General features: G+C 40.2%; 2 protein-coding genes across 5 annotated transcripts in view; one reads left to right on the forward strand and one right to left on the reverse strand.

The window, feature by feature from the left end:
• Window positions 1–15,501, forward strand: part of EIF2AK2 (eukaryotic translation initiation factor 2 alpha kinase 2) — a 24,529-nt gene continuing 9,028 nt past the window's right edge. The window contains exons 1-10 of one of the 4 annotated variants that reach the window (XM_080584752.1): window positions 1–372; window positions 1,650–1,781; window positions 4,535–4,649; window positions 5,714–5,898; window positions 9,303–9,429; window positions 11,135–11,208; window positions 11,984–12,068; window positions 13,415–13,449; window positions 13,618–13,731; window positions 14,706–14,825. In XM_080584752.1, the coding sequence (XP_080440878.1) occupies window positions 353–372; window positions 1,650–1,781; window positions 4,535–4,649; window positions 5,714–5,898; window positions 9,303–9,429; window positions 11,135–11,208; window positions 11,984–12,068; window positions 13,415–13,449; window positions 13,618–13,731; window positions 14,706–14,825 (1,007 nt within the window). In that variant the 5' untranslated portion in view covers window positions 1–352. Of the gene's footprint in view, window positions 373–837; window positions 1,085–1,649; window positions 1,782–1,912; window positions 2,067–4,534; window positions 4,650–5,713; window positions 5,899–9,302; window positions 9,430–11,134; window positions 11,209–11,983; window positions 12,069–13,414; window positions 13,450–13,617; window positions 13,732–14,705; window positions 14,826–15,501 lie in introns of those variants that run through there. The other 3 variants (XM_080584755.1, XM_080584753.1, XM_080584754.1) reach the window with 3 other exon arrangements.
• Window positions 9,263–15,501, reverse strand: part of GPATCH11 (G-patch domain containing 11) — a 21,194-nt gene continuing 14,955 nt past the window's right edge. The window contains exon 9 of the mRNA XM_080584767.1: window positions 9,263–9,382. The gene's annotated coding sequence lies outside the window, so the exon portion shown is untranslated. The remainder of the gene's footprint in view (window positions 9,383–15,501) is intronic.

The raw sequence follows: 15,501 nt of genomic DNA on the forward strand, positions 1-15,501 counted from the left end.
TATTTTAATTGTAGTGAGAGACTTACTGTGAAGTGCCTTAGTGTTCTTTGATATCCATAGCATATTTTAGGTTTAAAGAAGAGTTTAACTATGAGGCATGAGAAATAGCTCTTACATTGAAGAAAGTTATTTGTTGACTGAAAGCAAAACAGGACTGTGAGATCAGAGCAGGCTGAGTGGACTGACATAACATTCAGCACTGTTAGATACAATCCATGCTGGAAGGAAAAATACTTAAGTGACTTTTTTTTTTTAATCTTTTCTAAGTTCAGTATGTGCAGTTTGGCATCGTCTCTAGAAGGTGGAAGACCACCTTTGTTAAATCAACACTTGTCAACACAGGAGGAATGTGATGAAGCAACATGTAAAAAGGTATGCTGATTTTTTTTTTCTTAATTAGCGGTAAGGCTTCATTTGGAATGATTTGTACTTACTGGTCAACTCATTAAAAAACTCCCTTGGGTGCAGAAGGGTAGGGGAGGGTAATAAAGGTGGTTAAGGGTGGAGGAAAAATTTACATAGAGAGCTTACAGTAAAATGGGATGCAATAAAATAATACGACACAGTAAAATAATATCTAACCAAAAGGATAGCAACGGAGCTGAGAATTTGAAATGTATAAAAGGGAATGCACTTTGTTATGGGGCCTAACTACAGTTTGGAATTCGTTTCTTTGGCAAGTTGCTCAAGACCACTGCAGCACTGAAGGAGAGGGGGGTGCTGCTGTGAACACCAAGAATGGTTGGAGCTGTTACCGGCATGGCCGTGCTTGGCAGGGGACATGAACGTGTCGCCGGGCTAGTCAGAGAGGGAGAAGGGCTACCAAAACCCATCTGTATTTGGGAAAAGCTCGGGCGGCGTGTCGCTGCGCTTTCGCTTTCATTTCCAGCTGGGGGCCGGCGATGCTGGCGGAAAAGAAACTGGGCGGTGCAAAGCGGGCCGGGCCGGGCCAAGCGGGCCGCACTCCGGGCTGCGCAGCGGTGCCGAGCGGGTCGGAGCCCGGGTAATGGCGGCCGGGCCCGGGGGGCTGCGGCCTGCAGGGGCCCGGCCCGGGGGGGGTCGTGGGCAGCGCCGCGGGGCACGGGTTGTGTGGTGTTTATATTTATTTATTTATTTATTTTTAGTCCCCGTTTAAATGATGTGCTTCTTGACTTATTCTTTACTGTCCTTCTGTAATTTTTTTTTTCTCTGCTCGTCGTTCTCTCGCTGCCTATTTTAGCTATTGTCATTGCCATGGATTTATCTGTTGTATGTATCACTGAGCTTGACGGGCCTCACGTTTTGAAAGCATATGTTAAAATGTCTCTCGGTTCCACTCTGAAGGAATCGGTTTTAGTTCTGTCTGGAGAAATGGTTACTGATTTTTCTCGGGATTCAGTGAATGACTCAACCTTTTCTTGCCAAGAAATCTGTTAAGAAATCTTTCATAATCATTGTATTCACTGCTCTGCTTTCTAAACCTGTTATTCCAGTAAGTCTTCAAAACAGTAGCAAATCAACCACTTGAATTAGAACCTAGAAATTGTTTTCTACAAACTTTATCCTATTGGCAACATTTTATATTCTATATCACAGTAGTGGTCTGACAGAATTGAGGTTATCGCTGTACTAATGCGTGGAGGCTTAGACATGTCCTTCAATATTTACAGGGCCTTCGTACTCAGATACTGTGTCAAGATGGAACGAGAGTGTATGGGCAAGATCAACAGTTACTGTCAAAAGAATAAATTACAGCTTGAATATGTCACCGTGGACAGGACAGGCCCATCTCATGATCCTGAGTAAGTTCACTATGCATGTCAATAACCATCAGGATTCTTGACAGAAATTGGGCAAAGGCTGTAGTCATAGAAGTTGATCGGTTGAAAGTGTATGTGTGGTAGAGAGCTGTATGAAAACACAGAGGGGTGGGTGGGTACAGAGGATGTCATGTGATGCACAGGGTTTAAGGAGAAAGCTCTTTTCAGAGTTAATGGCTGTTCATTGAGAGCAATAGCAATGCATATGTAACTGGTAACTGCATCGTATTTATGCTATGCATTTGTCATAGAATAATACTTCAGGAGGTGGGTGGATTGCAGCAAGTAGTTTATGGCATGCTAATTTAAGTGCTTTATTTTTTTATTTAGTTTTACAAAGTACAGAAATTATTTGTGATTTACATTGTTAATTTCTAAACAGAAAGTTTGTGCATATATTAATTGTTTGGGTACCAGGGTTCTTTCCCGTAAACTGTTTTGCTTTTATTTTTAGAGACAGTTACAAGTGATCAAATGTGTGTTGTTTTTTTAACACAAATATGGTGGTTTGCTGTTTTTTTCTTACCAGAGATCATAGATACCCACCATCTGTGATGTTTCCTTCTGTTTCTTTGCTAGTTTGCATGAAGACAAGTATCATGTTAATAATCATAGAATGGTTTGGGTTGGAAGCGACCTTAAAGATCATCTAATTCCAATGCCCCTGCCATGGGCAGGAATACCCTCCACTAGACCAGGTTGCTCAAACCAGTATGTTTCTTTAAGTTACTGTCTCCATGTTGCCAGAAAGCACTCTCTGTGCTGTTTTCTTTTTAGACCTGACCATAATCCCAGAGTAAATTATTAAGTATTATCTGGGTCTCCAATTTTGATCAATTTTTTTTCATGCAGCTCATGAAAGTAACCCTTATCACAGTGCTCACGCAGCTACATGTTCATGCTTAAAAAGGGATGGCATGGGACTAATAGAATTTGCATACATTTCAAATCTACTCATTTATTCAATTTTTTGCACTTTTCCATTCTTCTGTTATGTTCAAAAAATATAATTCAGCCAGCTGTCTTGTATCTGTACGTGGCGTGTGCTGTGATAGTGTTATCTAGAAAAATCCTGGATGACTTGGGCTGTTCTGAGGAGCAAAGTACACAGTGTTGTGCCACAATCATGAGTGCTGTATACTCCTTGGGTGCTCCTGTGGTGCTCTTTCAGAAATAATTTCTTTTATGCTTTTTTCTTTTTTGTATGCTGTTTTCTATATGTAAAGCATGCAGCAAACTGGTGTGCCTTGTCCTACTCTTTACCTCCTGAAAATCTCTTGTTAAGGCTTGTGTATGCAAAATTGCAGGCAATGTTTTGCATCACAGTCTGTTTTCCACCTAAACATTTCATGTATTCATTTATTTCTGGATGAGATACAATCTGGCTGAAAACAACCATGTGCTATTAACTCACTGTGTTGTGGTGGTCTGACCTCAGCTGGCAGCTAAACCCCCAGCCAGCCGCTCACTCACTCATCCTGCTGTATAACAGAGGGAATCAGAAGGACAAAAGTGAGAAAAACTTGAGATACGGAAAATTTAGTGAGGCAAAGCTGTGTGTGCAAGCAAAGCAAAATTCTGTCACTGTTTCCCATCAGGAGGCAGACGTTTAGCCATTTCCAGGAAAGCAGGGCTTCATCATGCTTAATGGTTACTTGAGAGGGCAGATGTCATAATCCCAAATGCCCTGCTTCCTCCTACTTTCCCCCAGCTTTTATTGCTGAGCCACATGGGATGGGATGGGGTACTCCTTTGGTTAGGTGGGGTCAGCTGTCCTGGCTGTGTCCCCTCCCAACTTCTTGTGCACCCCAGTCTCCTCGCTGGTAGGGCAGAGTGAGAAACAGAAAAGGCTTTGCCTTTTTTGCAAGCACTGCTCAGCAATAGCCAAAATGCTATCAATTCTGTTTCCATCACAAATCCAGAACACAGCACCGTGCAAGCTTCTGTGGAAAAAAAAAATTTGCCAGCCCAACCTGATTGAGTACAGTCACTCTTGAGCTGACTTTTCCTGGTCTGACTCACTGCGCTGCTGCTTCAGAAGCAGTGCATAAATAGTTGTGTGCCAGAGGTGGAGAGGATCAGTGGCTGAGTGTTAGAAGGGCGGGACTGGTTGGTCTTTTGGGGGAAATGGCAGCAGGGAATTATGCTGGAGTTGAAGTGACTGCACAATCCCATGTTGCATCTCTGATGTGCCTCTGTTCTTTTTTTGAGACCCAAAGTGGCCAAAAGGGACTGCCTTTAAACCTGGGTCTCGTGAAGCACCAAATGCATTTTTTGCACTAAGCAGTGTAGGTAGCACTATATCAAAGGTGAATGTAATATCATTTCTGGATGCATGAAATCAAGATTAGCTGATCTTTTCCCTTCATATGGTTTTGCAGCTCTGAGATACGTTATGGTGGTAGGGCTTCACAACCTTGCCTTGTAACAATGCTGACCTTATGCATTCTTTAGTAATTTTGCTTATAAAAGGAGTTAAACATTTAGAAACACTGTTAGAGCAAATAAAGAATATGCAGTTGTGATTAGGGAGGTAAAATTTTTACAAGTATTTATACTACAGATTTGTGATAACCTAGAGTAAGATGTAATAAAAACATGCGAATGCTCAAATACCTCCACAGGTAGTTTATAGTGCTTTGCACATAATAAAAATAAAGTTGAATCTGAAAAGGTGTTTAAGTGTTTATGAGACAAAATCTAACAATGTTACAGAAAAGTCTCCTTTGTTGCAGGTTCAAGGTGATGGTTAAAATAAACAATGTAGAATATGGCATGGGCACTGCTAAATCTAAGAAGGAAGCAAGAGCAGTAGCAGCAAAAAACACATGGGAAATGATTGAACAAGAGGTGAGTAAACTGTATGACGTGTGTATTTCTTTTGCTAGTAAAGGTTAAAGATGATTCTCTAAAAGTAGCAAATAAAATAGCAATGTTTAATTTGGAAGAGATTCTAATTACTTAGTTATATTGTCTTTGTCCTGTTTTATTCAGTGTTTTTCAACTTTTTACCACTGAACTATTTGCCTTATTATTCTACTACTGGGTATTATCAAGAGTATTTTCTCCTGTTGTGTTATAGAAGGAGGAGGAAATTTGTTTGCCTCTGTTAAGCTGCATTGGCATGTGATGGCTGTTGAGCCTTCAGAATGTCTTCAGAACATTTGCAGGCTATTATTCAGTGTGTCTGTTGCCACTTTACTCATAAAATATCTTAATTCCGTTTGATCTGTTTAGTCTTTGTTTCTCGGTCATTATATTCTTTATGGCATAGTTGATTCTAAACTGCCTCGATTTTTTTTAGGTTTGAATTTTGTTCCTTGTTTCTGCCAGGTGTTTTTTGGTAACCATTCTCTCATTTACTTTTTGGCTCTGAATGCTTCTTAGCACCTTTTGAGTGAAATCTTCCCTTACCTGTTTGCATTATTTTACCATGTCACCGTCTTTATTTTAACACAAATGCTAATATATTACAAATGCTGCCTAATCAGGAGACACCTCACACAAGCCCTACTTTCTCCTCTTGTACGTGCACAGGAGCATTTACAGCCCTTGCTAATGGCAGCATCAGCAGCTTTCTGCTGCCATCCATTTACTTGGCTCTGAGGTGGTGAGAAAATTCAGAAAACAGTACTTTTTTTATGAAACATTTCACTGTTCATTCACTGCCTTTTGTTAAAGGAAGTGGGGACATTGGTGATAGGTTGTTAAACACACAGGTGCAATACTTTGAAAACTGGGTTTATGTTTGTTTGGAAATCCAGAATGTAATAATTGGTGGCTGTTCTCTGAATTTCTTATAAATATTTTGAAATGCTAACAAACCTTGCAGCTATATTCGTTTTCATGCACTGTTTATCTTATGCTAATTTAATTAAGCTTAAGTTTTTTAAGTTACCTTTTCTGTTTTACAGCAAAATGGTCTTTCAAATATGCAAGCTCCAGAGCAAATGATGTCTCCAGTGACCTCACCATGTGGACCAGCTGTGGATGTGCGACTTGCAGTTGACTATGTCAGCCGACTAAATGAGTACTCACAGAAGACATTGCAAGTAGTTGATTACAACACAAACCGTGCTGGAGATGCCCATGAGCCCACGTAAGATATACTTAGTGTTCTTATTTGCTTTTAGTACTTTGCATTTGTTAACACTACCGTTAGTTAAAAACTAGGATCTGTGCGGGTTACCGTTTGGAACACTGAGATTAACCCAAGGGATGGCACGTCACCGTCTGAGGGTGGCAAGGCTAATGGGAACATCTGTGCCACTCCGGGGAGTGCTGCAGGTTCAGGAGCACATCTGAAATGCTTGTATACCAGTGCATGCAGCAGGAGGAACAAATGGGATGAACTGGGATCTTTGGTCCCTTCCCAGAGCTATGAAATCACTGGGATTAGTGAGGCTTGGTGGGATGAGTCCTATGACTGGAGTGCTGGGATGGAGGGCTATGGGCTCTTCAGGAGGGACAGCCAAGACAGGTGAGGTGGAGGCGTTGTGCTGTACGTAAAAGAGAGATCAGACTGTACAGCCTTTGCTGTTAGGGACATCATGGCAGAGAGCCTCTGGGTGAGGATTAAGGGGATAGATAGCAAAGCGGATGATGTCCTGGGTGTCTGCTATCAACTGCCCGCCCAGGACGATGGCACCGATGAGCTTTTCTTTAGGCAGTTAGGAGAAATCTTGGGATCGGTTGCCCTCATCCTTCTGGGAGATTTCAACTTCCTAGTCATAAACCAAGAATATCATACTGCTGTGACAAGTCTAGGAAATCCCTAAAGCACGTTGCAGATAACTTCCAGTCACAAGTGCTGAGGGAGCCCTCCTGGATGTGTTGTTTGAGAATAGGGAAGGCCTTGTGGGAGAGGTGATGGTAGGTGGCTGTCTTGGCTGCAATGATCATGAATTGGTTGAGTTCAAAATGTTTGGTGTAAGGAGAAAAAAGGTCAGTAGAATTGCCACCCTGGACTTTGAGAGACCAAACTTTACGCTTCTTGGGGAGGGGAGCTAGTTAGCAATGTCCCCTGGGAATCTGCCCTAGAGGGCTTAGGGGTCCATGTGAGCTAGTCGTTCTTCAGGAACCACCTTTTAAAAGCCCAGGAGCAGGCAATCCCATTGTGTTGCAAGTCAAGCAAGCAGGGCAGAAGACCAGCTTGGCTGAACAGAGAAATCCTCCTGGAACTAGGGCAAGAAACAGAAAAATATGACATCTGGAAGCAAGGTCTGGGTTCACAGGGAGAGTATAGAGCTGCAGTTTGCATCTGCAGAGAAAACAAGAAAAGCTAAAGCTCAGCTTGAGTTGACACTGGCCACTGTGGCTTCAGATAACAAAAAAGCTTTTTTCAAATGTGTCAACAGCAAGAGGAGGTCAAAGGAAAACATTGTACTGAGAGTTGATGCAGGTGATCACCGAACAAGTAAAGCTGAGGAAAAGGCAGATGTATTTAATGATTTAATGCCTTTTTCCACCTCGGTATTGCACAGTAACAACAAATCTTGGGCTGCCCAGACATCAGAGTTGGAGGACCATGACTGAGGAGTAGTGACGTTCCACCTGTGGTCACTGAAATTGTAAGAGAACAGTTGTATGAGCTCAACATTCATAAGTCCATGAGGCCAGATGGGATTCAGCCCAGAGTACTGAAGGAATTAGCAGATGTCGTAGCCGGACCCTTCTCAACAATTTACCGAAGTTCATGGGAGTCCAGGCAGGTCCCTGCTGCGTGGAAGCTAGCCAACATTACACCCATCTACAGAAAGGGCACGAGAGAAGACCCAGGAAGCTGCAGACCTGTTAGTCTAACATCAGTCCCTGGAAAAGTTATGGAGAAAATTATCCTGGGGGATACTGAAAGGTATTTAAAGACCAAAGCTATTATCTCACCTAGTCAATATGGGTTCATCAAGGGAAAGTCCTACCTTAGTAATTTGATCTCCTTCTGTGATAAGGTCACCCTCTTGGTGGATGAAGGGAAGACAGTGGACATAATCTGTCTGGATTTCAGTGAGGCCTTTGATGCTGTCCCTCACAGCATCTTTTGGCCTAATCGTCCAACCGTGAGATGACCAGGTTCACTCTACCCTGAGTGATGAGCTGGTTTGGTGGTAGAGCTCAAAGGGTTGTAGTGAATGGGGCAGCATCTGGCTTGCAGCCAGTCACCAGCAGTGTTCCCCAGGGCTCAGTCCTAGGTCCAGTTGTGTTCAACATTTCCATGGTCTGGATGCAGGAGTGGGGTGCATCCTCAGCCAGTTTGCGGATGGTACTAAGCCGGGAGGTGCTGCTGACTCCCTGGAGGGACGAGAGGCCTTGCAAAGGGATCTAGACAGGTTGGAGCACTGGGCGATTAGCAAGGCATGAAGTTCAGCAAAGGAAAATGCTGGACACTGGTACAGACTGGGAGACAAGTGGCCAGAGAGCAGCTCAGCAGAAAGGGATGTGGGGTTGCTGGTCGCAACAGGCTCAGTGTGAGCCAGCAGCATGCCCTGGCAGCCAAGAGGGCAAACCCCACTTTGGGATACATTGGACACAGTGTAGCCAGCCGGTGAAGACGGGGTTTTAGGAAACATTTCTTTACTACGAAGACGGTCAAACACTGCAACAGGCTTCCTTGTGATGTGGTTGATGCGCCATGCCTGTCAGTGTTCAACAGGCATTTTGATAATTCCCTCAATAACATGCTTTAACTTTTGGCTAGCCCTGAAGTGGTCAGGCAGTTGGATGTGATGCTCTTTGAAGGTCCCTTCCAACTGAACTGTTCTGGTCTGTTCTATTCTGAACGGTGTTAAATGAATCTTTAGAAATATAGTAAAAATTTGGAGGTAATCTAGAGAGAATCTAGCGGGGGGCCATTAAGGTGGTTAGAGGGTTGGACAATAAGATGTAAGAGGAGAGGCTAACAGGACTCAGTCTGTTCAGCTGGGAGAAGACATGGCATGATGATAAAAGTCAGTGTTGGTAAACTGTCACTTATTCTGGTTGCTCTGGCATCTTTGTGGACTTCTCAGCATGTATTTCAAAGACCCCTAAGAACCAAGCGCCAAGGAGAGCCTGCCTGTGTCTCCTTCTGTATGCATAGCAGTCAGTGAATTGTACAAATATTCCAGTTAATGACAGCTGAAGGCTGATAAAGAATATGTGCATGTTTTAACTGTCTGGACAGTATGCTGGAAAACTCTGTTCCCCTGCAAAATCAGTCCTTATGAAACTTAAAATTCAGATAATTTGAGATCATCTGTACCTATGATACGATGTTTTGAGGAGTTCAACCTTAAAAAAAAAAAGTGTTAAATACTCACTTCGAAATATATATATATTATCTGAAGACACATAAAATTAGTTATCTACCACTATTAATTATATTAAACATATTGAAAATACTCCCCTGAAGATGTATATTTCAGCTTTTCATTCTGTAATGTCAACTGACTGTAGTGCTTTAAATCATTAAATTGAGACTTGTCAGACAGGATGTAAGGAGAGTTTATTCTCTGTTGTATTTTACAGGTTTTATAGTAGCTGCACAATTAGTGGTCACGTTTATGGACGTGGTACTGGAAACTCTGTAGGTGCTGCAAAACAAGCCGCTGCAAAAGAAGCATATGAGAAGCTACGTGAGCTTGAATCTCTAAGAGTATGTGCTATATTTAGCCTTAAGACAGAAATTAAATTCTTTTGTCTTTAGTCTTTGAAATGGACTTATTTATTTTGTTTCAAAGCATATAACATAGATTCCACTTACGATGAAAAAAATCCTTCTTAAGTTGGTTGGGTTACAGGATTCTGTTGGTAACATTTATGTTGTGCTTTTATGTTCAATTGCTGAATTTAAAAAAAAAATAATCTCACAGCTGATATCTCTAATTGTTTATTTCAGAACATGGTCTGATACATTGCTATTCAAGGGTGTGTGTATATTAAACATTTTTGATTCCTGCCTGCTCTAATATCACAGAATCACAGAATTACAGGGGTTGGAAGGGACCTTGAAAGATCATCGGGTCCAACCCCCCTGCCAAAGCAGATTCCTTAGAGCAGGCTGCCCAGGTGGGCGTCCAGGCGGGCCTTGAATATCTCCAGAGAAGGAGATATTTTGCTCTCTGAAGTATTGCCAAGTGACTGGCTGTAAGCGCAAATCTCCTACTGCCTTCTATTGGATTAATAATCTTGGAAGTGTGAGACAGGCAAAAGCAGGAATTAGAATCAAAAGAGCTTGACTTCTGTGATGTCCCAAGGATGATTCCAGTGAAGCAGTTGCTAACACCATCCTCTAGAGAGGAGAGCTGTTGTCTTCATGACAGCCATCATATTTCCATAGATGCACAAAAGTACCCAAATTCTAATAGTAATCCAAAATCAATTTCTGAAGTGCGCAGAGCAGTACATACGAACTAATTTAAGTGAAGGGAAGGCAGCACAGAGGAGGAAAAATCTTTTTGACTTTATGTACTTATTTTTTCCGTCATTTAACAGTTTACTGTGGATTTTAAAAGCCTTGTTGTTGTTTTAAAGTTAACTACCTATTTAGAGTAGTCTGTTTAAGCTCTAGGATCCTCCTTTAATATTGTAATATTCTGTCAGCTCATGGCTCTTCACATTTTCATTGTAGTCTGACATCTACTGCCTGAAGCAGAACCTCTCTAGCAATTATTGTAAATGCAGAGTGGGCTGTTTTGTTGTCCTTGTAATTGTCATGCTATGTGTCTTCATTCCTGGTGGTATCCGTGTAAGAAACAAAATATAACTAAATCTACATATTAGCAAAAAGTAGAAAGGCCCAGTGTATTTCTGAATTGATTATTTTTATATATATTATTGAAGTATAAACTCTTAGAGTTTTACTTTTTGTCAGGTTATGATCTGTAACAATTGTAGGTGTTGCTTTTAATGTTACATTATCAGCTTTCACACTGAAAACATTTAACTGTCTTTTTGTACAGAGTCATAGTTAGATTTTCAGTTATGCTGATTACGTATACCAAAGCTTACATACATCTCATTTTTCACAGACAACTGCTGCACAGTAAACAATGGAAATGTTTGCTTTTAATAATTGTTACTCTTTTCTTAATTTTTAATAGGTCCTAGACTCTACTTCTCCAAATGTGTCTGTATAATCATGCTCACTGTGAGAGGGCCTGGTTTTTCACTAGGCTAGGTGGAAGTTGGGCAGATGCCTTTCTTATGCAGTGCTTTGAATGTTCCGTGCTGCTATCAGCTTCCGCTTAGGACCTTGTAATCTTCCTTCCCCCATCTTAGATGGGCTTTTTTTTTTTTTTTCTCCAAGGATTTGTTATGTGATTTTGCTACCCGTTCTCCTTCTTTTTTTTTTTTTTCAGACAGAAAGTGAAAAATCTATCACCAGTTCTTCAGTTAGTGAACCTAATTCCACTGGAGAGTCAGTTCAGTCTGGGTAAGTAGAGTTCATTGATAATGTGATAGTGATAAAGTGTATTTACTAATTTTATATCTCATTCTAAATAATATTTGCCCTAGTTTCTTTATTGAATAGTTCTATCAGAGGCATTTTTATTGCAACATAAAAGGAACAAAGCTACACCAGTCAGTTGTATTATTTCATGACATTTCTAACACTCATTCTCCTATTGTGACACTCTTGTAAAATTCGGTGTAACTCAGTTTTAGTACTTTTCTATGCTCCACATTCTGATTTCTTTTTTTTTTTTTTTTTCCTTTTTCATTCTCCATAAATCTTCATTTCCAACAAAGGGAAAATTTGCTTAACAAAAGAAAATGAACATGCATAATGTTTCATTTGTAATTTGGGAACCTTAGGTCAAGCCTTTCATGCCTAGCAGTGTATGGTGGTAGTGCTGCTTTCACTTCTTTTATATTCTTCATGGCATTGTAAAGCAAGCTGATACATACAATACTAGAAGTGGCTGCACTGTATTGAAATAAACTTCTGTATTTAAACTTTTAAAATGAAGGATATATATTTTAGATTTTACAGAAATAGAGAAATACATTACAAAATGTTACTTTTTTATTAGCTCTCCTACATAAAGTTTTGTAGTTTAAATTAGTCATGGTGGTTAATGCTTACTCAGGTCTTGCTTTTAAAAACTTGTATGACTTCTGTGTTTCTTTTTTTTAAATTCTAGGAAGCATTTTATTAGTTTATGATTACTTTCACCTAAAATGAGAGTATTGTTTTTCCATAATAGGGGTATTCACTTTAAAGACTCAAATACAGACTTGGTAGAAAAAATGAGACACATGTTGCCATCTGAAAAGGCTTCACCTTTGCAGGTAAAGTAAAAAGATGGTCTTTCTCATATTTTAGACCCTGAATAGAGCAAGCTTCTTGCCAGAGTGAAGCATCAGTTTCCTCCTTTACTGCTAATTACTAGAAAATGTTTGAGCATTTTTTCTAGGAATATTAAGTACTTTCTTACTATTATCCATTATCATTTACTTATTTACTGTGGACCCAGTTTATGTATCATGGATTACATGGGCTTGTACTAGTGAGAAGGGTGATCAAACTAAGCTCATTTTTTTTTTTGTGGGAAAAATGATGTCATACATAAATTGTGTGAATAATTTAAGATATGGCATCAGTCTTATTTCTTCCATGGAATAACCTGAGTTGGAAGGGACTCAAAAGGATTGAGTCCAACTACTGGCTCCACACAGGACCATCTAAAAATCAAACCATGTGTCTGAGAGCGTTGTCCAAACGCTTCTTGAACTCCATTAGGCTCGGTGCTGTGACCACTGCCCTGGGGAGCCTGTCCCAGTGCCCGACCACCCCCTAACACCCAGCCTGACCCTCCTCTGTCCCAGCTCCATGCCATTCCCCTGCATCCTGTCGCTGTCCCCAGAGAGCAGAGCTCAGCACCTGCCCCTCCACTCCCCGTGTGAAGAAGCTGCAGGCTGCCATGAGGCCTCCCCTCAGTCTCTTTAGACCGAACAAACCAAGGGACCTCAGCTGCTCCTCGTATGTCTTGCCATCTAGACCCTTCACCGTCTTTGTTGCCCTCCTTTGGACACTCTCTAATAGTTTTATGTCCTTCTTACATTGTGGTGCCCAAAACTGCACACACTACTTGAGGTGGGGCAGCACCAGTGCAGAGCAGAGCGGGACAATCCCTTCCCTCGACCAGTTAGCAGTGCCATGCCTGATGCGCCTCAGCAAACAGTTGGTCCTTTCAGCTGCCAGGGCACACTGTTCACTCATATTCATTTTGCCATTGACTAAAACCCCCAGATCTCTTTCTGGGGGCTGCTGTCCAGCCCCTCGTCCCCCAGTCTGCACGTATATCCAAGACTACTCCTACCCAGGTGCAGAATCCAGCACTTGCTCTTGTTAAATTTCATGTGGTTGGTGATTGCCCTGCCCTGTAATTGGTCAAGATATCTCTACAAGGCCTCTCTACCCTCGAGGGAGTCAGCAGCTCCTCCTAATTTACTATCATCTGTAAACTTACTATGCATTTGAGTCCTGTGTTGTTTATATATGAGTCCTACTTTTTATATAAGGTATGAACACATTTATAGACAGATGCTATATACATTTTCAAGTGCATTTTAAACTAATTATAGTGAAAATATTCAGGATATCTTAGTTGCCATTGTTTCTCTTTTTCATGTAGAGAATTGGACAAAATTCTGCCATGAAATCCACGAGGTATGTATTTAGTTCTAGATCACTATCTTCCATAAACTACACTACATACCACTTGGCTGTTTTTTATATCTAGCAAAGAAATGTCACCATTGTGTGGTACATTTCTTTTTTCTTGTCATGTATTAGAAAAACAGCTTCTTATAAATTTTGCTTTTATCCCTGTTAAAGAAAATTGGCAGCTAATTTCAATAACGCAAATAACAAAGAAGAAAAAAAGATGTCCGATTCAAACAAAAGCTTGCCAAATACCAGTGAGGAAAATGAATACACTGCGGATGAAAGGTAAGAAGGATTTTTTTAATAAGACCTGTATAGCAAGTACAGTATGTAGTGGTCTAGATTTAATTGTTTATTTATAATAGAATGTGAGAGAATGTTGCTGTAATACCTACCTCAAACTCTCCTCTCAGCTTTATTACTGAGTATGGAAGATCTCTTTGGTTAGTTTGGGTCATCTGCCTGGTTGTGTCCCTTCCCTAATCTCTTGCACACCCCTAGTCAATTCATTTGTGGCAGGGCAGGGTGAGAAACAGAGAAGGCCTGTATGCTGTGCAAGCACTGTTCAGCAACAGCTAAAATTAGTGTTATCAGCAGTGTTTTCATCACAAATCAAAACCACAGCACCATATGAGTGGCAATGAAGAAAGATAACTGCATCACAGTCAGGCCCTGTACAAATAAAGAAAATTTGTTCTTATTATGTTGCTATATGAAAAAAAAAAAAGGAACTGCAGCGGAACTTTTTTTTACAAATACTTAAAATAAAAAGGCAGACAACAAACATGTTTTGAGATTGTGGTTCGTGAAATGTTTGTGAAAACGACCCTTTTCTATGCTCAAAATTAATATGTAGGAGTGATTTCCTTCAAGTTTATTTTGGCTGGTACAGAACAAGACTTGAATTCAGAATCTGGGTGAGTTTCTCATCCATAGGTATAGGTACTCAGAGGAAGTACTACATTTCCCATTCTGTATAAATTTTGAAATATTTACCAGAAGTAGGGTTTGGAACTCGTTTTTTTACATTTCAGGTGAGAGCTGCAACGATGTGTTATAGGGCTGCTTTCCCTTGTGTGTGTGTGTTTGTTTGTTTGTTTTTTAATTTTCAAGATTATGATTTAGACCTGTGTATGTATTGAGTGATCCCTGTAGAATGATATTTCAGCAGATATTATTAAGCCTGTTGGGATCATTTCTATATCTTTATTTAATGCTAAGTACACTCCAGTTGGATATGTATCATTTTTCTTTTTAAGGTTTCTTAAAGACTATAAAAATATAGAGCCTATTGGTCAAGGTGGTTTTGGGAATGTTTTCAAAGCAACAGCAAAGACTGACGAGATAACCTATGCAGTCAAGCGAGTTGAGCTTAAAAAGTAAGTACTGTATATTGACTTTTTTTTTAAGACATCCTTAATCAAGTTTTTCATAGTTTTTTGTTTGTTTGTTTGTTTTTGATGGCCCTTTGGGGAACCAGGAGTTGGACTCAGTGGTCCTCATGGGTCCCTTCCAATTCGGACATCCTATGATTCCATGATTGTCTTTTTTAATAATCCTTGGAGCATTTAAGGAATTTTCATTATTAACTGTCTTTCTGGTATTTATTTCTGGTATTTTCTGGTATATTAACTGTCTTTCTTTATTTCGGTGTAAAGCTGAATACTGCATGCAACTCTTTATTTTTGCAATCACTCAAATAACTTGGCATACAGCTGTAAGAAAGTAGATTTATGTTCTACTTTCCCTAAGTACACTTGTACAGAATTTTTATGATTTCTGGTTGTTAGTATTGTAGAATGTGTTTGAAGAAAATTTGCTGATTAATAAAAACATTGAAAGCAGCAATGTTACTTTTGACAGGTTACCTTGTCTGAAAATTTACATATCCGTAATACATACTGACAATAATTAGGGAAAATGGAGAAAAATGAAAGTAATACATTTTGTGATTTGTAATTGGAAAATACTTCACATATAATTTATATATAAATAATATAAATATATAACGTGAAGAGTGACCCATGTTGCCACATTACTTGTCCTTTTTAATAA

This window comes from Anser brachyrhynchus (assembly GCF_964034855.1).
Source record: "Anser brachyrhynchus genome assembly, chromosome: 3".
Classification (NCBI taxonomy): Eukaryota; Metazoa; Chordata; class Aves; order Anseriformes; family Anatidae; genus Anser; species Anser brachyrhynchus.